The 22,933-nt window shown below is 53.4% G+C and overlaps 12 protein-coding genes across 12 annotated transcripts; 7 read left to right on the top strand and 5 right to left on the bottom strand.

Annotated features, from left to right (window-relative positions):
* BJY04DRAFT_182624 (serine hydrolase domain-containing protein) lies at nucleotides 1-1,818 on the bottom strand. Its single transcript, XM_073710360.1, has 2 exons — nucleotides 1,599-1,818; nucleotides 1-1,533 (listed from the first exon to the last, which is right to left on the bottom strand). The coding sequence occupies exons 1-2, from the start codon at nucleotides 1,800-1,802 to the stop codon at nucleotides 442-444; spliced, it is 1,296 nt and encodes a 431-aa protein (XP_073574319.1). The 5' UTR covers nucleotides 1,803-1,818; the 3' UTR covers nucleotides 1-441.
* A 971-nt stretch (nucleotides 1,819-2,789) lies between these two features.
* On the top strand, nucleotides 2,790-3,430 carry BJY04DRAFT_215470 (uncharacterized protein; the record flags this gene model as incomplete). Its single annotated transcript, XM_073715490.1, has 2 exons — nucleotides 2,790-3,317; nucleotides 3,368-3,430. The coding sequence occupies 2 exons, from the start codon at nucleotides 2,790-2,792 to the stop codon at nucleotides 3,428-3,430; spliced, it is 591 nt and encodes a 196-aa protein (XP_073574318.1).
* Nucleotides 3,431-3,899: 469 nt separating this feature from the next.
* On the top strand, nucleotides 3,900-4,502 carry BJY04DRAFT_182623 (uncharacterized protein). The gene has a single exon (XM_073710359.1). It carries the CDS (start codon nucleotides 3,967-3,969, stop codon nucleotides 4,399-4,401), a length of 435 nt encoding a protein of 144 aa, XP_073574317.1. The 5' UTR covers nucleotides 3,900-3,966; the 3' UTR covers nucleotides 4,402-4,502.
* Nucleotides 4,503-4,678: 176 nt separating this feature from the next.
* On the top strand, nucleotides 4,679-6,155 carry BJY04DRAFT_182618 (uncharacterized protein). The gene is made up of 4 exons (XM_073710358.1): nucleotides 4,679-4,805; nucleotides 4,874-4,950; nucleotides 5,015-5,425; nucleotides 5,549-6,155. The coding sequence occupies exons 1-4, from the start codon at nucleotides 4,754-4,756 to the stop codon at nucleotides 5,810-5,812; spliced, it is 804 nt and encodes a 267-aa protein (XP_073574316.1). The 5' UTR covers nucleotides 4,679-4,753; the 3' UTR covers nucleotides 5,813-6,155.
* A 175-nt stretch (nucleotides 6,156-6,330) lies between these two features.
* On the top strand, nucleotides 6,331-7,883 carry BJY04DRAFT_182616 (uncharacterized protein). The gene is made up of 4 exons (XM_073710357.1): nucleotides 6,331-6,901; nucleotides 6,953-7,211; nucleotides 7,275-7,762; nucleotides 7,815-7,883. Exons 1-3 carry the CDS (start codon nucleotides 6,650-6,652, stop codon nucleotides 7,649-7,651), a joined length of 888 nt encoding a protein of 295 aa, XP_073574315.1. The 5' UTR covers nucleotides 6,331-6,649; the 3' UTR covers nucleotides 7,652-7,762; nucleotides 7,815-7,883.
* A 77-nt stretch (nucleotides 7,884-7,960) lies between these two features.
* On the bottom strand, nucleotides 7,961-9,370 carry BJY04DRAFT_225686 (uncharacterized protein; the record flags this gene model as incomplete). The annotated part of the gene is made up of 3 exons (XM_073718254.1): nucleotides 8,328-9,370; nucleotides 8,196-8,291; nucleotides 7,961-8,086 (listed from the first exon to the last, which is right to left on the bottom strand). Exons 1-3 carry the CDS (start codon nucleotides 9,348-9,350, stop codon nucleotides 7,961-7,963), a joined length of 1,245 nt encoding a protein of 414 aa, XP_073574314.1. The 5' UTR covers nucleotides 9,351-9,370.
* A 182-nt stretch (nucleotides 9,371-9,552) lies between these two features.
* BJY04DRAFT_215465 (uncharacterized protein) lies at nucleotides 9,553-11,323 on the top strand (the record flags this gene model as incomplete). The annotated part of the gene is made up of 4 exons (XM_073715489.1): nucleotides 9,553-9,771; nucleotides 9,831-9,950; nucleotides 10,009-10,236; nucleotides 10,322-11,323. The coding sequence occupies 4 exons, from the start codon at nucleotides 9,553-9,555 to the stop codon at nucleotides 11,321-11,323; spliced, it is 1,569 nt and encodes a 522-aa protein (XP_073574313.1).
* A 329-nt stretch (nucleotides 11,324-11,652) lies between these two features.
* On the bottom strand, nucleotides 11,653-13,170 carry BJY04DRAFT_215464 (uncharacterized protein; the record flags this gene model as incomplete). The annotated part of the gene is made up of 6 exons (XM_073715488.1): nucleotides 11,653-11,992; nucleotides 12,077-12,172; nucleotides 12,265-12,644; nucleotides 12,703-12,776; nucleotides 12,840-12,893; nucleotides 12,951-13,170. 6 exons carry the CDS (start codon nucleotides 13,168-13,170, stop codon nucleotides 11,653-11,655), a joined length of 1,164 nt encoding a protein of 387 aa, XP_073574312.1.
* Nucleotides 13,171-14,571: 1,401 nt separating this feature from the next.
* Nucleotides 14,572-17,489, bottom strand: BJY04DRAFT_225684 (aconitase iron-sulfur domain-containing protein; the record flags this gene model as incomplete). The annotated part of the gene is made up of 7 exons (XM_073718253.1): nucleotides 14,572-14,939; nucleotides 15,012-15,189; nucleotides 15,272-15,636; nucleotides 15,692-16,229; nucleotides 16,287-16,646; nucleotides 16,702-16,887; nucleotides 16,944-17,489. The coding sequence occupies 7 exons, from the start codon at nucleotides 17,487-17,489 to the stop codon at nucleotides 14,572-14,574; spliced, it is 2,541 nt and encodes an 846-aa protein (XP_073574311.1).
* Nucleotides 17,490-17,682: 193 nt separating this feature from the next.
* Nucleotides 17,683-19,097, bottom strand: BJY04DRAFT_215462 (3-isopropylmalate dehydrogenase; the record flags this gene model as incomplete). The annotated part of the gene is made up of 6 exons (XM_073715487.1): nucleotides 17,683-17,918; nucleotides 17,979-18,621; nucleotides 18,685-18,780; nucleotides 18,840-18,911; nucleotides 18,961-18,981; nucleotides 19,044-19,097. 6 exons carry the CDS (start codon nucleotides 19,095-19,097, stop codon nucleotides 17,683-17,685), a joined length of 1,122 nt encoding a protein of 373 aa, XP_073574310.1.
* Nucleotides 19,098-19,313: 216 nt separating this feature from the next.
* BJY04DRAFT_215461 (aminotransferase) lies at nucleotides 19,314-20,638 on the top strand (the record flags this gene model as incomplete). The annotated part of the gene is made up of 4 exons (XM_073715486.1): nucleotides 19,314-19,356; nucleotides 19,417-19,449; nucleotides 19,516-20,336; nucleotides 20,396-20,638. 4 exons carry the CDS (start codon nucleotides 19,314-19,316, stop codon nucleotides 20,636-20,638), a joined length of 1,140 nt encoding a protein of 379 aa, XP_073574309.1.
* A 242-nt stretch (nucleotides 20,639-20,880) lies between these two features.
* On the top strand, nucleotides 20,881-22,730 carry BJY04DRAFT_215460 (aldolase; the record flags this gene model as incomplete). The annotated part of the gene is made up of 3 exons (XM_073715485.1): nucleotides 20,881-21,051; nucleotides 21,100-22,593; nucleotides 22,647-22,730. The coding sequence occupies 3 exons, from the start codon at nucleotides 20,881-20,883 to the stop codon at nucleotides 22,728-22,730; spliced, it is 1,749 nt and encodes a 582-aa protein (XP_073574308.1).
* Between the last annotated feature and the right edge of the window lie 203 nt (nucleotides 22,731-22,933).

Below are 22,933 nucleotides of genomic sequence, written 5' to 3'. Positions count from 1 at the left end.
CTCCTCAATCCGAAATGCAACCCTCGTCGCCGCCGTCGTCCCCGCCGCACTCGTCACCCCGGTCCAATACATCCCCGAGACATGGAACAGATCGAAGTAGTCCGCTTCACCGATCGTAGAGGGATTCTCGAATTCCAAACACAGGCGTGCACCGGTCCATTTTTCTGGATTGTTGAGGGTTTTCCGAACCGGGCAGTGCGTTGAGAGGAGGATGGTGGGGTAGGCCGGATGCGTGTAGGTCCCCGCGTAAGCGGAGAGATTTAGAGGGTGTGGGAGGAGCGGCGTGTCGATTTCGATGGACGGGTAGAGGGCGGAGAGGGTGGTGTTTGTGAGTTTGGATTTGTGGATGAGGTCGTCGATCCTGTTTGTTTGTTTGTTTGTTAACTTTTTGTTTTACCTTGTTGCTTTGCTTGCAGTGATCTCGGGCAATGGATGGTATGACTAGCTGATTGTGAGGTTGTTGGGGAGGTTGGAAGGGAAGCCCGAGAAGAAGAAGTAATTCACATGAACAAATGAGAAAAAAAGATGGATGGGGAGAACATACACCCCCGCCCAATCAAACCTGTCTTCCTCCTTGAGACCTAGGAATGTATCGATGAGCTCGAACGCCAGAATTTGAGTTGCGTCGTTTGTCCCGAGCATGTCGTTTCCTAGAATCGAGAGCCCGAATCCCCTGTCTGGGAGGAGGAGGACGAATGCCCCGAACCCGACTTGCGCGCCGCCGTGCTGGATGATCCGCTCGCCTTTATATGTCTGCAAAAACCAGCCGAAACCATAGAGGTTTGGCGAGCCAAAGGGCGGAGTCACCGGGGGCCCGTTAACTGGATCTGCGAGTGAATGTGGGCTGAAGAGGGCATTGTAGCCCGATTTTGAGATTGGGAGGTTCTGCGCTAGTAAGGTTGAGATCCACTTGTTGTAGTCTGCAGCTGAGGTGAGGATGTTTCCGGCGCCGGTGACGGCAGGGGTGTAGGCTTGGTTTGTGGGGATGGACTTGTTGGTTTCGAGGGAGGTGTAGTAGCCCTCTGCGACGTGGGAGCCGGCGGCTTTGGCGGCGGAGAGGTCGAGGGTTGTAGAGGTCATGCCGAGGACGGACCAGATGTTTTCGTGGAGGAAGGAATCGAGGGAGTGGCCGGTTACAGACTCGACGAGGTAGGCGGCTGTGATGTACATGAGGTTGCAGTATTGGGATTCAGTGCGGATCTCGGCTGTGAGGGGGAGGTGTTTCATGCGCAGGAGGATCTCCTTGGTGGTGAGGTTTTGCAGGAGGATTGTGTCGTGGCGGGGGAGGCCGGAGCGGTGGCTGAGCATGTCGGTGATTGTGATGTGGGTTGTGTAGTAGGGGTCACTGAGGGAGAAGACCTCGGGGATGAGAGAGTAGACGGGGGTGTCCCATTGGATGTGAGGGTATTTGGTGTTGTCGTCGACGAGGAGGGAGATGGCGGCAGCGGTGTGTGCTTTTGTGGTGCTGCCGGCGAAGAAGAGCGTGTCGGCGGTTACGGGCGCCCCAGAGGTGATGTTCGCAAACCCGTATCCCTATTCCTGTCAGTACTGGCTGGGACTTAGGGTTGGGTATGGAGGGAGGGAAGGTGAATGAGTACCTTTGCAAACTCCTGCCCATCGCGAACAACACCTACAGCCAGACCAGGGATGTTGTAATGCTCGAGAGCCCATTCGACTCGTTTGTTGAAGGCTTCGTTCAATGGGGTATCATTCTCTGAAGACTTATCCCCGAGCGGTTCCTGAAGCTCAGCAAGACATAGCTGAATGAGAACCGCTACCCCCGTGAGCGTAGGAACCCGCATCTTGATTTGAATTGCCTGATCGAAGACAAAACGTTAAAATCCGTGAGGGGCATGTACCTGTATTTAAGGGCAATTCGGCGCTAAGATTTAGCGCTTACTTGGGCTTGATCTAGCCTCGTGTCTAGGCTCACTCTGGCAGTGACAGGTCAGGCTCGGCTATTGAGGCTCGAATCAAAAACGTCCTGCTGTAAATAGGTGGTTATAACTACGGCACATACAATTACTGATAGCAATGAGAACCGAGAGTGCTTAACGTAGCGTAGCGAGTGGCATGAGCTTGCAGGGGTGATTGTGATGGCATGTACTGGATGCATTAGGGCTGGACCGCGGTTCTGCGAGAACAGCAATGGACCACTAACGGTGCTGCCTGAAAGAGCAAGTCGTTGCTAGGTGACGGTAAGATGTCCATCGTACTTGCCTTGAATAGACCAGTGCAGGTACTCCTTCGCACCTTCCGAAACCAATATGTACCCATCAACAGGAGGAAGGAGCGACCGAAGGTTTACAGCCGCCATACTAGGAAGGAGCCCGGTACCATGAATTACTCCAGATGCCTCTTTTCAACATCGAGATGTATACTCGTAAATAGACCCTCAACCGAGATCTCGTGCGGTAGCCATGGGTATCACGGCTTAATTGCGCCTTTGACAGATCTGACATGGGAAAATGCATTCTTTGTGTCGAGTTTCAGGGTCAGATAATCCCCGACTCAATCAATAATGAAGTGAATCAGGTCAAAGATCCTATACAAGACTACAATGGACCCATCCGACACACACAAAGACAGTATACCACAAACAACAAACCCTTTCTATCCTTACCCTTCATTATCACTATCCTCACCAACATCAACAGAACATATATAAAAACCCCCCATCATCTCATTCCATCTTATCCATTCACCAACATCATCATCAACGCTCTACTCCAAGCACAAACAACAACATCAAAACCAACACCAACATACAAACCAACAAACTAACCAAAATGCCTAGCATCACTTCCACCACCACCCCCGCCAATCCCGCCAGACCCCCCATGTGCCCCATCTGCATGGAATCCATCCGGCCCACCTGCCTCACAGCCAAGCATGTCCGCCCCTGCACGACCTGCGGCCGATCCTTCGCCCCGGTAACCCACACAACATGCCTGGGCTGCACCCGGGAGCTCTCCATTGACGTCCAGCCCTGGAACCACGAGTCCGCGATGGCGTGGCTGGAGAGACAGGGGGCGAATGGTACGCGTCAAGGACCCGGGTCGGATAGCACGATTGACGATCCGGCGATGCAGGCGGAGTTGCGAGCTGCTGAGAATGCCGCTGGGAATGGAAATGCCGATGTACCCATGCAGGGCTCTGGCAACCAAGAGGAAGAAGCGGCGTGGACTCTGCTGGCTATGGCGGAGGATCAGAGACGCTTGGTGGCTGCTGAGGGGTTGCTGATGCTTAGTCGCGGGGAGGATGGCATTATGCTTGCGGTTCACGCGTTGACGGTGTTGAAGTGGCAGGCGGAGATGGTGAGGTCGGGTCATGAAGTTGAGTGAGTGTCTTGCTGATTTGAAGTTAGGGCTGGCTAGCGTTGGATGGTCGGTCGTTGAGTGTTGTCTATTTGCAGGTTGAAATATATTGATTGTTTTTCCCTTATAGTTTGAAGGTACTGTAGATGCATCATTCGTACATTAGTAGCACGTATTACATATCCATCTAAGGAAGTATGTCGGGATTCATATTTAGTGTAGGCTGTCACTTTCAATAGAGCTTGTGATAGATTCCGATGAACCTATTACGACAGTTGAGTAAGACCAAGAACAGTATAGGTTTTGACTTGATCGTGATGAATTAGGGTTGCGCAACACCCGGTATAAACCTCGCCACCGCAACCCCAAGGTCGATTCTAGAACCAGACAATGGAGCGTTTGATATCATACCGCATCGGTTCTCCAAATTCACCATCAAACTCCAATCACTAGCACCCTTCAGACCGAGCTGACCGTGTTGCGTTGCTTTGATATCATGGTTCTGTCATTGCCATCTCATGACATCACCCCGTCCCCAAGGTATATCACCGCTGCATAAAGCAGAACATCGCCCACAGGACACACTACATCCATTATCATCCGTTTGCACAAACATTAAATCCATCTTCACAAAATACAATAAAACATAATGTCTTCTCCTCACCGCGGCGGCTCCCTCTCCGACATGGCCCCCAAGGGCACCAAAATCCCCAACGACGCCGGCCTCATGAACACCATCCCCTCCGTCCCCCGCCCCGACCAGCGCTCCGACCACCCAGACTACGAGTATGGTGGCATCGGTCAGCCCTCGACTGCCTTTGCAGCGGACAATTCCACCGACCTCCCCCGAAGCACGCGGGATATTGGATTCACCGGCGAGGTGATGACGGGCACAGGAAATACACTCCCGGCACAGAACGAGAATGCACCGAATGTGCTTGGGACGAATACGCCCGGGGCGAAGGGGCAGACGAGGAGTCACCTGAGGGGGAAGCAGCAGCGTGGTGGGTTTGAGCGGTTTGCGGGCGAGGATGAGGATGCGGGGGAGTATATTGGGGAGCATGAGGGGAGGAATGCGGATTAGTTTGACATTGTTATAAGGATTTTGAGAGATGTATGATATGATTGATAACCCACTTGATCTATGGATTTTCTTGAGCTTTCATTCCTTGAATCCTTTCCGCAGAAGTTTGGACTAAGATATAATACGAGAGCTAGACTTTGGGTTTGTATATACAGATAGCAGACTGTGCTCAGAGTGTTAGATTGCCGATACGAGGTGCAGGAGATGGTCGCATCGTGGCACCGAAGGGCGCGTTGTGAGTCACACACCAGAACCTATAAATGGTTTACACCATCATGCCATCATCATCTTCGGAACCCAACAATCATCCAGACTCGAGCAATTGTGCTGTAAAGCAGTTGCAGCAATCGAAATGACCGCCCAACCCGACTACCACCTCCTCGGGACCTTCACACGGTACTCCAGTACGCTTTTACCTCTCCTCCTCACCACCAGACAACGGCCTCATGCAAATGACTCACCAAACAACCAGGCTGGACCTCCCGCATCGAAGCAATCCTCTCCTACTTCGAAATCCCCTACACCAGCAAATTTATCCCCCTCGAAGATGTACTCACCTACCTACCCCCTCCCTTCTACCTAACCACCACTCACTCACTGAAACAAACAACAGGTCCCCACCCACTCCCCCAGCGCCCTCGTCCCAACCCTCACCAGCGCATCTCTAAACATAACCGTCACCGACTCCCTCGCCATCGCCGAATTCCTCGCCGACCAAAACCCGCACCTCCCCCTGTGGCCGCGCGACCCCGCCCTCCGCGCCCTCGCCCGCAGCGCAGCAGCAGACATGCACGCCGGCTTCGCGACGCTGCGAAACACCTTCCACACGAACTTTGTCGCTATGTACATTGGCGATATACCGCTTTCCGAGGACGGAAGGAAAGAAGTGAAGCGCGTGTTAGAGATCTGGGGGAGGGCGAGGCGGGAGACGGCCAGCCGGTTGGCGGAGAAGGGAGAGGAGGATGAGGGGTTCCTGTTTGGCGGGTTTAGTATTGCGGATGCGTTTTTCTGGCCGGTTTTGTGGGTGAGTTTTTTACTCTTTCCTTCATTCATTTACCTCTTTGGTTTTCTTGCCTTGGTTTGGTGGCGAGGCTCTAGGGTGTGTGGGATATGTATGCGTGTTTGGTACCGCTTACTGACGAGACAGCGCTTCCGCACGTATAACCTCCCGCTTTCTGACGCTTCAGCTGAGGCTCTAGCCTGGGTTGAGAAGATGTGGAGTGATCCCAAGATTAGGAAGTTGATTCATGGGTATTATCGGCAGTTGGAGGATCCGGCGACGCGGATTACGAAGTATGATCAGCATTTCGCGGAGTATGGTGTTCGAGTTGGAGAGTTTGGGGAGGACTGGGAGTTTAGCCGCGAGGCTGCGGCTCATAATCAGAAAGCTGATGGGTTGGTCGGGTGGTAAGACCAGGTGAGAGTGAGACTGAGAGAGCCTGAGACAGGAAATATTCCAGGACGAGGCTGGTGCTACCCCTGTCAGCAGTAGCAGTGGGTAATTCCATTGTCGGGCCATCAGGCTATTGTTTGAGAAGTCAATTGGCATTGTGTTTTGAGATCAGGTTTGATCAAGATCATCAGGATGATACATCAGAGTAGTACTTTGTAGAATTGGCCTTGTTAGCGGTCGCAGAAGGTCACATCGAGAATATCTCCAGCATGATCAGCAGGGGCCAAAACTATAACAGCCCTCTGGATGACGTTTCTGCTCGGGCTCTCAAACCCAAGGCTAGCATTCCATCACTCGCAGAATACGTCTGTACGGAGAGATTCCCACAATAAGCAAAGGCTAGCCATCTTGGATAGCATCATTGCCGCAAGATGACGGAGTGGCTGAGCCGCAGACCAAACACCGCAAGCGCAAGCACACACTGCCCCATCGCTAAGCAATCCTGCGATCGTCGCTGCCGATCAGTAATTCCCCTGTGGCCTTTCATGACGATCACTCGGCCTTGCCCCATAAATGTCGCATTGTCCGCTGGTGGCCGCGAACCGCCAAGGTTGGGGGCCGGACACACGCTTGAAGACAAGGCTTGTGCTGCTGTGCAGTGTGATGATACCCTGAATAGCAGCAGCCTTCCTGAAGGATTCGATCCACTTGGGGGTTTAAATGAGGAGGGCGATGTTGGTTTCTGGGGTATAAGAAGGTTGAGGACCTCTGGAGTTATCGCAGATCATTCACACACATCAATCCTCTCCATCTCCATCTCCCAACAGCCAATAACTTCGGTTTCACTCTTTCAAAATGAAGAGCACCATGAAGATCGTCTCGGCGCTCTCCGCCCTTGCCCTCGCCCAAGCCCAGCAGCTCGAGAAGCCCGCCCTGACCTCCAACCTCGACTACCTGCTTGACGGCAACGCCGCCAACCTCCCCGAGGTCGCAAGCCAAATCTCTCAATGGGAAGCTGGCTTCATCCCCAAGGACTGCAAAGACCTTGGTGAGGGCGAGGGCTTGAACGCTGCCGATTTCGAGGTGTATGATGTTACCTATGACGACGTACGCCTTTTCCCATATCACCCTACCCGATAGATGGTTAACAGCAAATAGTGCAGCGACCCCTGGCTCATCTGCCGCCACAAAGACGCCGAGCCCGTCATCGCCGACGTCGCCAACACCTTCGGCAAGCTCCCCGTCAAGATCCGCGACTGGGTGCGCCAGGTCCTCGTCGTCCCCGGCGGCAACTCCGCATTCGCCATTAACGGCAACGTCGCCTTCATCGGCACCACCGGCACAAACGTGGACGTGATGATCCATGAGGCCGCCCACGGCCTTGACGGCTTCGCTGCTTTTGGCGAGAACCTGAGCAGTATGTTCCAGCCCACCAACTCCACCCCTATCAAGGGAGGAAACCGATATTGACTATCAATAGCAAGCCAAAAATTCCTCGACGCATACAACGCCGACACACACGTCCCCGACGACTACGCGCGCTCCAGCCAGGCTGAGAACGTCGCGCAGAACACCGTCGTGGCCGTCTACGACCGCAACGTCCCCGGCGGGTTCCCGGGCGTGCAGCCCGAGTACGAGGGCATCCTGAACCAGTACACTGTGATCAAGGATCTTGGTGGGGATGCGCTGATCCCGGGTGGTACTTGTGATCGCCATCTCGAGAACTCGGAGACTGTCTCCACGACGGCGAACTCGAGGCTATTCAGGAAGGGGGAGAAGCCTGATACTTCTTTCAAGGGGAGCTATGGCAACATTGTGACGGAGTTTGAGGGCTTTGAGGTTAGGGAGTCGTTTTAGATTTGTTTGTTATAGGTGGTGTTGGTGTGGGTGAGATGGGGAGTTGATGTGTGATTCGAGATTTTTCTTATATATCATGTCGATGTGAATGTTCATGTTTTGGTGATATTAACCTAGGATGCATGAGTATGGAAGACCAACAAGCGATAATACCGTTCCAAATACCTTAGTCCAGGCCCCTCATCCTTTCTTTCCACCCCTGAGGACCACCGAATTTCTCCTCCAACCGTCTTTGGAACGCTTGAGCTAGCCCCTCAGCCCCTCTACGCTCTTCACTCCTCCTGCGCATCTCGGCTAGTTTCCATTCGTCTATAGCGGCCCTGTCCATTCCTTCCGATGTTTCCGGCTGAGATTCGCGCACTTGCCTAGTCTCATCCCCTTCTGGGGACCCAACCATTCTCTCAGAGTGTACCTGGTCTCCAACTCCTTCTGGACCTAGTCCCTGCTCATCAGAAAGTGCCTCCGAGTCTGTCAGTGGATGGTCTTCTCCTCGAGACTCGACATCACTTTCTGTTTCCACCGAACCATCCTCCCCATCGAGGACCCCATCATCCTCCGTCTCCCTCGGGAGCACAAACAAAGCCAGCTCCTCCAAATGCCTCCCAACGTGCTTCTCAAACGAGGCATTTGGTAGAGAACCCTCAAGGCACAGCGGACACGTGTAGCTCCCCCGTACATCCTGCGACGTAAGATGCCGTTGGCGAATATGCCCATACCACTCCTTACGGCTATCATAGAGTCTATTCTGCGTCGAGCAGCGGGCAAAAACACAAATGTAAGGCGACAAGTCGCGAAAGATATGTCGTGCCCAGGACTGTCGGTTCTTGATCGTAATGATAAAGAAACAATAAGGGCATTCGAATGGTTGTTGGTCTGTTGCGTTCTTGGGGAGGGCGGGTATTGCTAGCCGCTCACCGGAGAGTAGACTTCCTGCGTATGACGTGAAAGAGGTGTCGGAGTTGCTGGTCAGGTCATGATCAAGAGACTCTGGTATGAAAGTACTCGCAACGGTCTCGGAGAGCTTTACGGTGTCGTTGTCGCAAGCATCATGCAGTCCTAGTCCCTGGCTGAGCTTTAGGTGGTGGCGCTCGCGATATTTCAGGATTGCTCTCTGCTGCGCCATTGCAGAGCTGATTCGATCGATGAGATAGATTTCGGACTGTGGGAACTTGTGTGAGAGGTGCTGCCGGAAGTGGAATTTGAAGGGCTCGCCGTCTGCTCGGGCGGTTCCCAGGAGACGGTCGTGCTGTGCTGGCTTGCGTACTGTCATTGAGATGTCGAAGAGTTGGGATATCATGTTGGTGAGTCTTTCGTGAGCGTTGCGCAGGGTTGATGCGATGTCTGAGGGGTCGGCTAGATCCATGCCTGCCACTAGGTCTTGAATCTCCTCGTCGAGCGGCTCGTTTTCTACTTCGTCTTCATTGAAGGTGTCGTGCAGCTCTCTGAGGAGCTTGCCGATAGCTGTCAATATCTTGATTGTCTGACTCCTGATGTGGGAAGCATCTCTCAGTCGATAATCCAGCGAGGATTGCCCAGTTCGATGAGCGCCGATATTCCCAGCCCAGAGACGCAGACGCCCGAGCTCATCTTTCCACTCGCGGAGTGGAATCCCGCCCTGGCTCTGAACGAGAGCAGTTGAAGAGATCAGATTGTTCAGTTGCGTGAGAGCGCTCTGGGTCAGGCTCGATATCGTAGTCATTGTGCGGGCGGCAGCTGATATCCGACTGTGGTCAAAGCACTTGAGTCCAGATGTCGGTGAAGATATGACAATCCCTGCAGAGCCCTGCCCTGCTCATTGGTCTCGTACAACCCAACATCTGAGCTGGCGCGGGGCTGGCGCTGACAAAGGATCGAGCTTTTATCCTCTTTCTACGATCATACTCTCGGACTCGAAGACAGAAATGGCGACTGGCATCGAGGCACTCGGCGTCTCCCTTGCTCTGCTTCCGTTGGTCGTCAACCAACTCGACAACTACGCCCGCGGCATCGAAGCAATCAGATTACTGCGGTTCTATAAGAGTACACTAGAAGATGTTGCGCTAGAGCTGGGCGCACAGCACAGGATATTCCTGAACAATCTCGAGAAAGTCCTGGACGGGGTAGTCGACGACGATGACCAGGTGCGCAGTCTGATCAGCGATCCCACTGGAGATGCAGGGGCGAGCCTTCCCTCCAGCAGGGCCTTACGGCTAAGCTAGGGGATGATTATGCCTGTTTCTTTGGTAATGTTCTTAGCGCCCATGCCATGCTGAAGCGGCTGGCAGTGAAGCTCGAGGTCGACCTCACCGAGGGATGTCAGGTTCGTCTCTAGCGACCATGCGAGTCTAGTCGCCGTCTAATCTGTTATAATCGTGCAGACTAAAGCTCCTTCGAAGAGACAGATTGTCCTCTTCCTGAAAGCCATGGCGAAGGCCGTCTATGACGAGCTGCTCCAGAAGATCAGAAGCTGCAACGAAGTACTGAAAACGTTAATGGAACAATCAGAGCAGCTGGAATCTAGACGAAGCAAGCGCAGTCCTTGGCAAAAGTTACTTCCTAGATTTCGAGAGTCTCGAAAGAACGCCGAGGGTCTATTCCGGGCCATAGTGGGCGGGCCATAGTGGGCGGGCCATAGTGGGCGGGTCATACTGGAGTTGCTCCTGTCAAGGTTCTCACGATGCCCATCTGCAGGTTCAAGTGAACCCCCTCGCAGAGACCCAGAATGGCAGCAAGACAGTCAATCACCGTGTTATATTCTCCAACAGCAGCACCTTTACAAAAGATAAATGGAACTGGAAGGAGGTGGAATTCGAGGCATATGAACATCATGCTTTGGCGCCGCTTCCCAACCCTCCACTACCAAGTCTTGTATCACACAAGCAACGGGTTCGCTTTGAAGCGATTGAGATCGATGACGAGAGAAACACCAAGCATAAATCTTGCAATGTCCCTCCGATCCTAGACTTCTGCTCCGTCCTCTGCAGTAGCGAGATGCACATCCAAAAACCCGTGGGCTTCGTCACCGACCACTCGAGTGTGAATATCCGGTACAACATGCACATTCTCAGTAGCCAGCTAAAGCCAATCCAGCTCCAAACCCTCGAGTACGCATTACAGAAAAGCAGCCGCCGCCACCGGCTATATCTCGCCGTAGGACTCGCATGCACCGTCATCCAATACCACGGCACCTGGCTGAAGAGATCCTGGAACAGCGCTGACATCCACCTCCCCGCGAACGACAATGAAGCCCTCGATCTAGACCTCGATAATATCGACGACGCCCCACCAAGCAACCTGTACCTCCCCTGGTCAATAACCCCGCTATCTCCATCGAAGACAAACAACTCGCCACGCTCCCCCCTCGTCCTCAATCCTCTCCTCTTTCCGCTCGGAATAGCCCTGACGGAACTCTCGCTGGGGAAATCCATTTCCACCCTCCGAAGGCCAGAAGATGAGCAGGGAAATGAGGATTCAACGAGGTTTGTCACCGCGTTTCAGCTTTTGAACCGGGTTCAGTGTGAAAGCGGGGTGGAGTATAGGGATGCAGTGCAGAGCTGTATATGCGGAAAGGCAAGCGAGGAGCGGTTTTGGGGGTTGGAGGATGAGACGGTTGAGGGGAGGGTGTTTGCGGCTGTTGTGGCGCCGCTGTTGAGGAATTTGGTGTGTTTTGAGGGGTGGGCTGGTTATAGTTAGTTAGAGAAGTATCAACAGTTCTCGTGGGATTATCAATGGTCATGAACAAAGGGCAGGTTGGAGTCCAGATGACTTCCATGTTCTCTTACGTTTCGCTTAACTCCCACTGTCGCAGTAGTGTAGTAGGATCTTTTATATCATAATGCCTTTAGAACTGCTGATAGAGAATATTCGATCAGGCTCCAGTGCTTTGCTACCTTGTCTCTGTTGGCGCTACACCAGACAATATACCAGATACACCTACTGTGATAATGTTTACGATATAGGTACCACCATACCCAACCCAAAGGCATTCCTCTATTGCTCCATTTATAATAACCGAAGAACCCTCACGTAACCCCCACCCCCTGCACACTGTCACTCCTCGAACAAAGCGAGCTCGGAATCGGCCCGTTCACAGCTAACGCCCGCTCGACATCAGCATCATCTCCACCCCGCAACGGCGCAGCTGTCCCTGTCTCCGCCCCCCTCCCACCCTTTTCCTGCGACGACCGTCCAGACCTAGACCTAGACCTAGACCTAGACCTCGATCTCGATCTCGATCGAGACCGACAAATCCGTATCCGAAGAGAACTCGACTCGGTGAACCAGCGGGGGGCGTGGTGACGGGTGAATTGCCGCAGGTAGGGGAGGCATGCGCAGAGGATGATGAGGTTTGCTTCGATTATGCTGTCGATTTAGTGTCAGTGGTGATATGGAAGTGCGTAAGAAAAAGGACAAGGGGGAGGGGGAGGGGGGAGAGAGCGCGCATACATGAAAATACTCGCCTCGGCGAATCCATACGGCTTATCCTCTGTTGTGATTTGCGGCATGAGGGTTGCCAGGCGCACGATGCTCATTGTTGTTGTTCTGCAAAGCCCAATAGTCCAGTCAGTCAGTCAGTCAGTAAGGACCATCTACCACTCTACCCATCTCAAATGAAGTTGGAAAGAAATACTTACAACCCCCCCACCCCAAACATACAAACAACCCCAACCCTCCTCCAAAACCCCAATCTCAGCCTCGTGACAATCGGGATCGGAATCACCATCAACACCAGATCGCTAACTGTATTCGTGATTGCCGTCGCTAGGTAGACGCCGTTCCTGCTTATGCATTTCCCGTCCGTTATGCTCGGGTCCCATGCTTTGTTGATCGGCGAGCACCCGAAGATCAGCGCTAGGATGAGGGCGATGCTGTACCCGCTTATCAGAAATGCGCAGATGTAGATGATGTAGCGCCATGGCGGGGTCAGGTATAGCAGGGTGTGGAAGAGGATGAGCAGGGCGAGTTTCGCGAAGGCGAGGGCGGGGATGTAGATTATTGCGGAGGCGAGGACGGCCTTTAGAGATTGATTAGGATACAGAATAGAGAGAGATTAAGGGAAGGAGAAGACAGACCTTCGCGTATGTACTGTGCAAGGGTACTGTCATGTCCCAGATGTGCAGGCCGTAGCCAGCATGGTTGTAGCCCCCTATAAGATCGACATGTTAGCTGGATATACCTCCTACATCGAGATATGATGTAGCAATCTCACAGATTATGATCGCCTGCGTCGCCAACGCAAACACCCAAGCGAGAATGATAAACACTGGCAATCTGCATTAGCTTAGCAGCCTTACAGCCCGTGGATACAGCGCAGGCATACCATCGTCCCACCAGAACTTCCTCAGCAGTCGAATCTTCGTGTAGACCCTCATCCCGAGACAAAGAGTGCACAGCGCGATGCCAACCCCCGCGATGATAAGATTCGCGTCTCTGAAGCGTCCGTCTGAGCCATGGCCTGTGAGATGGGCGGTTTCGCCGGGCGGAGGGGGCACGACGCCGCCGTCGCTCGTTTCCTTGATTTCGTCGGGAGGTGGATGCATGTTTGAAGAGCCGGCCAGCCCGGAGGCGCTGGTCGGAAAGCTTGAATGAGAAGACAAAACAAGAAGGGAGTTTTATTACATTTTTGGAGAGTTGGAGAAATTTGAGGTCCGGATGATGGGTAGGTTTGGGTCGATGGCGTCACGACAGGGTTGCAACCAGAAGGGAGAGCTGGGTGGACCCTGCATTTTGCGGGGGTTGCGATGCCTTTATTTTGGAGAGGGAGACGGTTGCGGCGATGAAACGGAGAAGGATTGCGAGTTTAAACTCGTGGCTGCAGACTATTGAATTGTTAAGGTTGGAGGAAATTAGGGTAGCGAGCTATCGCGGATAGACCAATCTCACCAGGTAGCTAAGAGCTCATATCCTACGGTCTTGAGTGGTCAAGAAAGACAAGAATGGAAACGATCATGGGCATTGAAAGTACTCTCAGGTCTGGACCATAGCGACTGCCCCAGATCAACATGAATTCACCACCATACTGGCAATATCGCGGACCATCACAAACCCATAAAACGCCAAAACGCCTGAGCGTTACGCGCCCCTTTCTAGGAATCTCTTCTGGAGTATTCTCCACCCTTCTAATAACTAGCTATACCACCTCTCCTAGTTCTGCTGCATGTCACTACAGCTGTCTACCTCAAAGGCTCAAACCCATCCCAATACCGTACCTTACTCCACGGAACCCTCCAATCTCCACATTGAACCTGATCGCCGGCTGCTGCAGCGTCCTCCCCACCCGCTCTCTCTGGCACTTCCCTCCAGTGCCCGCAGCACGGCTGTCGCTGCCGACCAGGGCGAGCCAGTGGCCACAGTAAAATGGAGGCACGTACATTTGCTTTTTTTTTTATCCCTGGCGTATTGGGTTTATAGGGAAAGGCGTGGAGGGTGTCGTGGGCTATTGGTATCAACCTGTCAATGGGGTTTAGTTTATGGGTTACCGAATCGTCTTCGGCCGGGACGAGGTAGGCGACTAGGAAGACGGGGCTCTAGGTAGGATCTCTGGTTGAGAATTGCTGCTGGAGCCGGCGCACTCTGTAGAGGACGCGGAGTCCTGCTTGCTGTTAGACCCGGAGAGAGTTCTGGCTGGGTGGGACTAGGGGCGGTCGATGATCTGCAGCTTGGAGGGGGAGACATGGCCATTGTACTCCGGCGTAGGCTGAAAGGTTTGGAGGTGACAGCCGTTGTGTGGCGAGTCAAGAAGTGGAAATGCAAAGTGTGGTAACTGGTTCGATGGTGCGGGGTGTTGGAGATGATTTCGTGCATCGTATACCTATGGAATAATATTCTTTGGATGCTTCAGCCGTGGATATACACAACACCTGACTCCAACTACTTGCCCCGTTATAGAAAGGCCTTGATTGTGAAGGTGAAACCACATATGCAATACTATATCAAGGCCATCACCAAGCAAGCGCCTCGCCAACTCCTTTTGCCCCTGCTTTCCTCAAACCCATTCCAGCACTCTCAAATCCCTCCAAATCACCCCCACAAAGCGATCTGAAAACCGCCTTGCCGAACTTCTTATACGCCGCCGCCAGCCCCCTCCGCTCAATCAACGCAAGCTCCATATCATCCATCACAAACCCAAACTCCACCCCGCCAACCCGAACAACTCGCTCCGACGGACAAACCTCAATCCCCACCCCGGTCTGCGCAAGCTCATAGAACCGCTCATCCGTGATAATAATCCCCAACAGCCCAATCGTCGGCTGGTTCCGCCCGTAGATGAAGGAGAAGGATTTGGCGATGACGGCTTTGATGCCGATTCCTAGAGGATGGATGCATTGGTTAGCGAGCTATTGTCTTGTATTGTCTTGATCTAGGCTTGAGGCCTTCTTACCCTTTAGTGCCCGTGGGGCTTCTTCTCGCGATGATCCGCAGCCGAACGCTTTCCCGGCAACGAGGACTTCGTGCCCTGTTTGTACGTGTGAGCGGAAATCTGGGTTGGTGAATTCTAGACAGTGGCTGCCTAGCAGGGCGTCCGTGGGGCTTTCAAGGATGAATGCTGCGGGGATGATCTAAAGCGCGGCTGGTGTTAGATGTTGGTTTCTGTGGATATGGCTTTACATCTTTGTGTCTGGGGGAAGATGTTGGACGTACCGCGTCAGTGTCGACGAAATCACCTACAGCGTACACCTTGCTGGTTATCTTTCCGTTGTGTTCTTGCAGGTGGCTAGCTTGTTCAAATTTGATCTGAGGCTGATATGGTAGAGTTGCGCGTTGCTGGAATGAGAGGTACGGCTCAACGTATGCTGGCATTGTTGCAGGCTTTACCCGCTGCCTGGAGACCTTTGCTGCCTGGCGACTGGCGGTGGGTTTGGATACTTTGTAGTCTCGGCATTTGCGGAGCAGCTGTTCATATTGCTCTGGAGAGACTCGCGCGAGGAGAGGTCGTGGATCTGTTACCTTCATGCTGAACGAGGAGGCCGCAACGACAGCCGCAGAGCAGATATGGCCGGTAGATCCTAAGACATCTGTCAGCTCTGGCGTCTACCCAAATACCCGAACAGCAAGACTCACCATGCCCCATCCGATTCTTGAAATTCCGATTCTGAGATGACAGCCAGTTCTCTCCATGGCCTGCACGATCTGCACCCATGCCCAAGCACAAACTACAACTGACAGCCGGCTGCTCAAACCCAGTCTCCTCAAAGACGCTCAGCAGGCCGAGTGCGCGCAGGTTACTCACGATGGGTAAACTGCCTGGAACGACCATTCTTTTTCCGGGTGCGAGCTGTAATCCTTCTTGAAGGCCAGCCTCGAGTATCAGAGCCGCGAGAACCAGATCCTCTTCTGTCGTTGTGCAGGCGCCAATGAAGCAGCCGTCAAGCGGCATTCCAAGCTTTTCAGTGACAGGAACTACATTATCGGGCGAGGGGTATAGCGCGACGAAAGACTCGACTTCAGAGAGATCAATCTCAAACTTTGCGGCGTATGTTGCCTCAAGGTCTGGCTGGAAATATACCGAGTTGGACCGGTATCTGCTATGCCGTCGGTTTGATACAAACTCATGCGTAACCTCATCTGGGACAAAGATGCCGGTAATTGCGCCCAATTCCTATATCATCACTGTCAGCGAACGAGGAAAAAGTCCTTATGAAATGTTCTGACAAACCGTGCACATGTTACAGATCGCAAACCGCGCATCACAGGATAGATGCCGAGCACCTGGCCCTCCAAACTCAACGATCCTATCCGCCGCGTACGTGTTCCTTTTCAATCTCTTCAGGATATACAAGATAATATCCTTCCCCTTGATATACCAATCCGGTTCGCCTGTAAACTCAACCTTGATCGACTCAGGGCTCTTGAACCACGTCTCACCGGTTGCTAGCGCAGCCATGACATCCGCGGCTCCAAGCCCTATCGCCAACGAGCTAACAGCGCCAGCAGAGCAAGTATGTGAGTCTGAGCCGATAACGAGCATTCCGGGCTCTGCGCGCTCGCGCACAAACTCGGTGTGGAGAATTGTATACTGCCACAGACTCATTAGTTGTCTAACGAAATTTGAACTGAGTCGACAGACGTACATTCGACCCTTGATTTTCCGTCATCTTGAATACCCTCTTTGCATCCTCCATCCCACCCATGAGCTCCTTCACCCGCGGCTGATTATAAGTCCGCGGATCAACGGTGTGGTCACCCGCGAGCCAGAACCGGTCGTTGCGCCAGACGGTCGGTTCCTCGCCGATGCTGGTCATGCTGTGTTTCATACCCTATCCATCTATTTTAGCAGTCTTTCAAATTTCACTATTGATTGAGCTAAACCTACCACCCAGGACAGCTCGCTAGCAATAACCCAGTCCACAGAAACCCGCATGAGCTCGCCGACCTTGATGCCGTGCGGTGACGGGAGGGAGAATGCATGCTGCACCAGGATCTTCTCGGCTAATGTCATTGGCCATGTGGTTGGTGCCTTCTTGGTCAGCGGTGCGGGCAGCTTGGGAGTGGATTCTGTTGCGTTGAGGGCTTCGAGCCAGGCGTCGATGAGAGAGTGCACGGAGTCTAGCTGTGCTGGCTGGGGCCAGCTTGACAGGTCGGTGGACGTCAGGGCTAGACCGCCTCGGTCTGTTGATGTTTGACTGATGTCGAAGACATGTTGGAGGGTGGGGGATTCTGTGTGTCGGCCGATGGCTTCTAGGGACTTGCATAGGCTGGTGAAGAGTGACTCGAAACAGCTGATAGGGTTTTGTTGAGATTGCTCTTCTACCACGATTCCACGAACATCGGCAAGGGTCGTGATCACGTTGCGTACGAAGTTAAGAGCATAATCTGGGAGGGAGTCTGACAGCGTGACGAAGATTAGATTTGAAGACATGGTTGGTAATAAGTTGGATGTCATAGGGCTGTTGACCGGGTACAGGGCTGGCTTTTATATCCCTTCCCACTCCGAGGCTTAGCTTTGTGGAGTATTCAGCCGCCTTATTGTTAAGAATACCATGCCTGTTGACTCTTTATATACTGATCAGAGGCTATTTTCTTAACTCCATTTACTGTCTGCATCTTCTTTCTCACTGCTGCTCATCCTCTCTCAAACAAGCCACAACCATGTCACCAAACGCTGCAGTCGACGTCGCCCCCCCTATATCCCTCGTCCTCCCTCCTCGTTCAATAACCCTACTAACCGCCATCTCAACCTTCTCAGCAGCCCCCGGCATACCAAGCGAATACCGCAGCATCATCGCCACCGAAAGGATCATCCCAACCGGATTAATAACCCCCTGCCCCGCAATATCCGGCGCAGACCCTAGATCATCAGCATCACACACATCATCCCATCATCCAATCATCCAACCCAACTACATACCATGAACAGGCTCATAAATCCCCCTCACCCTCCTCCCCTCCCCTTCCTCCCCAGGAACCCCACACAAACTCGCACTCGGCAACACCCCCAAACTCCCCGGCACACAACTCGCCCCATCACTAATAATATCCCCGAACATATTACTCGTCAGCACCACCCCATTCAACGTCCTCGGACTACAAGCCACCATCATCGCCGCCGTATCAATAAGCACATGCCTCACCTCCACCCCCGGAAACTCCCGCCTCACCGTCTCCTCCACAACCCCGCGCCACAACCGCCCACAGGCAGCCAGCAGATTCGCCTTATCGAGACTCGTTATCGGCAGTGGCGGTGTAGATTGCATCGCTAACGTCCCTGCTAGCCGCGTCACACGCTCGATCTGCTCGCGCGTGTAGATATCCAGATCAGACGCGCAGTTCAGTTCTCCGTTGTGCTCTGATCGAGCACCGTAGTAGATCCCGCCTGTCAGCTCGCGCACGATCAGGATGTCTGTGTCTCGCACGACATGCTCTTTCAGGGCAGAGGTTTCGAGAAGGCACGGGTGGATGAGGTTTATGGGGCGCAGGTTGCCGAATGCGTCGAGGGCTTTGCGGAGGCGGCCGAGGCCGGATTCGACGGGGATGGGGGTGTTGGTCCATTTCTGATTGAGAGCTGTCAGTTTGGAGATTATAAGTAGGGATCTAGAAGATGGGGAAGATTGTACCGGACCGCCGACAGCACCAAGGAGGACGGCGGATGCGGCTTGAGCGTCGGAGAGAGCCTCTTCTGTGATTGGGGTGCCGTGTTTATCGTAGGAGGCCTGTGATGGGTTTTGTTATTTGGATGGAGGATACACCGGGTGAGTGGGGTGGTACGCACGCCGCCGAGGAGGTGATGCTTGAGGTTGAAGTTGACTTGGTGTTTGTATTGCTGTTGGATCTCGGCTAGGACCTGTATCTTCGCGTCAGTGCTGTGTAGAGGCGGATTCAGCGGAGCATACTTTCAGGCCTTCGGCCATCACCTAGGTATATTGCTGCTCGTCAGTGTTTCTGTCGATGGAGCAGGCTTAACAGGTCAACGAACCTCAGGGCCGCCATAGTCGCCTGGGAAAACTACGATGTCGAATGTTTCGACCATGCTGGCGGTAGTGAGACAGATATTTTCAAGGGTAGGGCTCCTATTTAGATGGATAGCGCTCACTATATATACCCTTTTTTTTACCATCACGACTCCCGAGCTACCGCTTACCTATACCTAACGGGCTAGAGACAGTTTCCCCACGTTGGTAGATAAATACCCAGCAAGTTCCCGAGAAATATACAGCACACAGATGACACAAAGACTCGTCACAAGATGGCTGGCCCAGAATACCCTCGTCCCCCAGTCCCAGGACTCGGTCAGTCCACCCCCGCCTGCTCTTGCGTACTCAATCCCACTAACAAAACACCCAATCCAGACTGGAACAATCTAGGCTTCGATCCAGTCCAAGGTATCTCTCCACAAAGATACCTTTTCCATATCAAACTCAAGTCCTAACACCTCTCCGAACCAACAGTAAACGGCCACATCCAATCCCACTACCACCCCGACACAAAAGCCTGGAGCACACCAATCTTCCACCCCTCCCCCTACATAACCCTGCACGGCCTAACGCCCGCCCTAAACTACGGGCAGCAAATCTTCGAAGGCCTGAAAGCCTTCCGCACCCCGTCGGGAACAATAACGCTCTTCAGACCAGAGCAGAACGCCGCTCGGTTCGCCAAGTCCGCTGCTGCAGTCTCCATCCCGGCTATCCCCGAAGAATTGTTTCTGGAGGCTGTCAAGTTAGCGGTCGGGTTGAATAGCGAGTTTGTTCCGCCGTGTGGAACGGGGAATGGAACTGGGGCTGGAGCTGGAGCTGGGGCGGCGATGTATATCCGCCCCGTGGCGTTCGCGGTAACTCCCTGTGTGGGTCTTGCGCTGGCGAGGAAATATTTGTTCTGTGTGTTTGTGATGCCTGTTTCGCCGTTGCATGGCGCGGGCACTCACCAGGAGAAAAATAAGACCCCTGGGGTGAAGGCGTTGGTGATTGAGGACTTTGACCGTGCGGCGCCCCGCGGGACAGGGGCTGTGAAGGTCGGTGGGAACTACGGGCCTGTGTTGGGAAAGATTGACGCGGCGAAGAAGGAGGGGTATGGGTTGACGCTGCATCTGGATAGTCGGACGAATACCCTGGTTGATGAGTTCTCCACGAGTGGGTTCATTGGTCTGCTGAGGAATGCTACTGGGAAGCCGACGCTGGTGGTCTCGGATAGTGCGGCGATTGTGCCGAGTATCACGGTGGACAGTGTTTGTCAGATTGCGCGCAGTTGGGGCTGGGGTGTCGAGCGGCGCGCTGTAAGTTACTTCCATTATAGCGTGTGGATTGGGCCAGGGCTGACACTCATACTGGGTAGATTCCGTTTAGCCAGGTGGGAGAGTTTGCGGAGGTTTATGCGGCTGGGACGGCGGCGATGCTGGTTCCTGTGCAGGTGATTGAGCGGTGGTCAACGGAGGAGGTCATTCAATTCGAGTCAGATTATTCGGACCCTACGAGTGGCTTTGCGCAGCTGTATGAGGCGTTGGCTGGCGTTCAGCAGGGGCTGGTGCCGGATCAGTGGGGGTGGACGCAGGAGGTGCTGCGGCCGGACATACTGTAGCATAGCCATACTCTTTAGACAAAAATAGAATCAAGGCCAGCCCACCTGCTTGATTAAGGCAAAGAGATGCTTTGGAACTGTATAGGTGCTGAGTCAGAGACGGTATACTATGCTAGTTAGTCTACATCGACCGAGCTCTCGGTGACTAAGCTGACAAGAGATGTATGAGTTTTGTATAAAACACCAGAAGCAAGACAATTAGGGCTTGGAAAGCGGAGTATCAAAGAATACGATCTGCAGTCATGACGACAATCTGCGCGGGCGGACAATCGCTACAGAGCAAGTATGGTGGGCGAGCACCGCCGGAGATACACCTACCAGAGAGGCAGTGGCCATCAAAAAAGTTGACAAAGTCCCCAATATGGCTGTCTACAGATCTCCGAGATGGGAACCAGGCTCTTCCTAACCCTATGGTAGGTAGTTGAGTGTAGTAAACAAATGGCAAGGCTAACTCGTAGTAGACAACGGCACAGAAATGGCAGATGTTTCGACTGCTGGTCGACATTGGGTTCAAGCAAATCGAGGTCTCCTTTCCCTGTGCCTCGGAGACGGAGTACAACTTTACGCGCGAGCTCGTTGAAACGCCAGATGCGGTGCCAGACGATGTCAGCCTCGAGGTCATGACCCCATGCCGCAAGGAGACCCTCCTCCGCGCCGTGGAGAGTGTGAAGGGCGCGAAGAAAGCAATTCTCTTTACATATCTCGCGACTAGTGACAACTACCGCGAGACTATCCTGCAGCGGTCAGAGCAAGAAACACTGAGGCATGTACGGGAGTGTATCGAGTACGCGCGCAGTATCACCAAGGACGACCCCACAGGGCACACAGAATGGACGTTAGGATTCGGCATGGAAGACTTTGCTAATGCACGACCTGACGTTGCCCTGCGGTTAGCCGAAGTCATTCAAACCGCATGGCAACCTTCAAAGCAAAAACCGGTGATCTTAGGGCTAGCCTCCAGTGTCGAAGCAGCCACTGTCAACATCTTCGCGGATCAAGTCGAGTATTTCTCACGACACCTGCAAAGCCGGGATACAGTATGCATATCGATCCACACACACAACGACCGAGGCGGCGCCGCTGCTGCCGCCGAGTTGGCTTGTCTGGCTGGAGGCGACCGCGTCGAGGGCTGCCTCTTCGGCAATGGCGAACGAGCGGGGAATCTAGATCTCGTCACCGCCGCAATGAACGTTTACACGCAGGGCATCGACACTGGAATGAACTTTGGCAATCTTCCCGATATTCGGCGCGTGTATGAAGAAATCACTCAACTCCCTGTTCATCCTCGAACCCCGTACTCAGGGGACTACTACTTCCGTGCCTTCTCCGGCTCGCACCAGGATGCTATCCGGAAAGGACTGCAGAAGCGGGCTGCGGACCCAACAAGAGGTCCTTGGCAGGTTCCATATCTACCGCTTGACCCTGCAGATCTCGGAGTATCCTTTGACAGCGTCATCGGGGTGAACAGCCAAAGCGGGAAGGGAGGCGTGGCCTGGCTCATCCAGAAGGGGCTCGGCTTGAGCATTCCCACCGAGCTGGCCGCTAGCTTCAGTGTTGTTGTCAAGGAGCGCTCGGTTGCGTTGGAGAGGGGGCTAGCGGCGGAGGAGATTTGCGCCTTGTTCGCGGACCGATATGACCTTCGACACTCTCCCAGTGGCCAAGTAGTCCGTGAGAAAGTACGGATTACGGCATTCGAGAACCCTGGTTGTTCTTTGGAGCTAGAAGATATCACGGCGTTGACAGCGAGAGCGGCGGCGATAGTGACAAGGGGGATGGGAGTATTGCTGCAGTGCACCCTGGCCGCTTCACATCTCTTCCCGGGGCCCGCGGAGGCGAATCTCACGGTGGTGTATGTGAGATGTGCCATGTCAGGGACCAAGGAAGAAGCATGGGGCGTTGGAATCGGCTTCAGTCAGGATTCGGCCATTGACCGGGCCTTGCTGTCAGTAATCAATGTGAGTGGACTTCTTTGGACCGGGCCAAGTTGTCTTTTGCTAATACTCCGCAGAGGTATCATCAGTCCAAGCCTCCATTATGCCCGAGAATCAGTGACAATCCAATATCTCCCTTGGAGCTTGTGCCCAGTGGATGAGCCTACTCGACGATAAATATTTACGAGAATAGAAATGTATACACTGCGCATTTTGATACCTGATTAATCAAGCTTTACAATTTACTATTATTGCCAATGAATCAACATACTACAACGTTCAGAGATAGAAAAAGTATGTGCACTTAAACTAGACTTCTACGTCAATAGACACTACCCTTTGGGATTTCACAACCTGTGCTATT

This window comes from Aspergillus karnatakaensis (genome assembly GCF_047715665.1).
Source record: "Aspergillus karnatakaensis strain CBS 102800 unplaced genomic scaffold BJY04scaffold_10, whole genome shotgun sequence".
NCBI classification, from domain to species: domain Eukaryota; kingdom Fungi; phylum Ascomycota; class Eurotiomycetes; order Eurotiales; family Aspergillaceae; genus Aspergillus; species Aspergillus karnatakaensis.
This window is presented reverse-complemented; position numbering and strand designations above follow the sequence as displayed.

Coding starts and splice junctions, on each gene's coding strand:
- BJY04DRAFT_182624 (XM_073710360.1), bottom strand. CDS start 1,802: ATGCGGGTTCCTACGCTCACGGGGGTAGCGGTTCTCATTCAGCTATGT. Junction 1,534..1,598: donor ATGGGCAGGAGTTTGCAAAG/GTACTCATTCAC, acceptor TGACAGGAATAG/GGATACGGGTTTGCGAACAT.
- BJY04DRAFT_182623 (XM_073710359.1), top strand. CDS start 3,967: ATGTCTTCTCCTCACCGCGGCGGCTCCCTCTCCGACATGGCCCCCAAG.
- BJY04DRAFT_182618 (XM_073710358.1), top strand. CDS start 4,754: ATGACCGCCCAACCCGACTACCACCTCCTCGGGACCTTCACACGGTAC. Junction 4,951..5,014: donor AATTTATCCCCCTCGAAGAT/GTACTCACCTAC, acceptor AACAAACAACAG/GTCCCCACCCACTCCCCCAG. Junction 5,426..5,548: donor TTTTCTGGCCGGTTTTGTGG/GTGAGTTTTTTA, acceptor CTGACGAGACAG/CGCTTCCGCACGTATAACCT.
- BJY04DRAFT_182616 (XM_073710357.1), top strand. CDS start 6,650: ATGAAGAGCACCATGAAGATCGTCTCGGCGCTCTCCGCCCTTGCCCTC. Junction 6,902..6,952: donor ATGATGTTACCTATGACGAC/GTACGCCTTTTC, acceptor AACAGCAAATAG/TGCAGCGACCCCTGGCTCAT. Junction 7,212..7,274: donor TTTTGGCGAGAACCTGAGCA/GTATGTTCCAGC, acceptor GACTATCAATAG/CAAGCCAAAAATTCCTCGAC.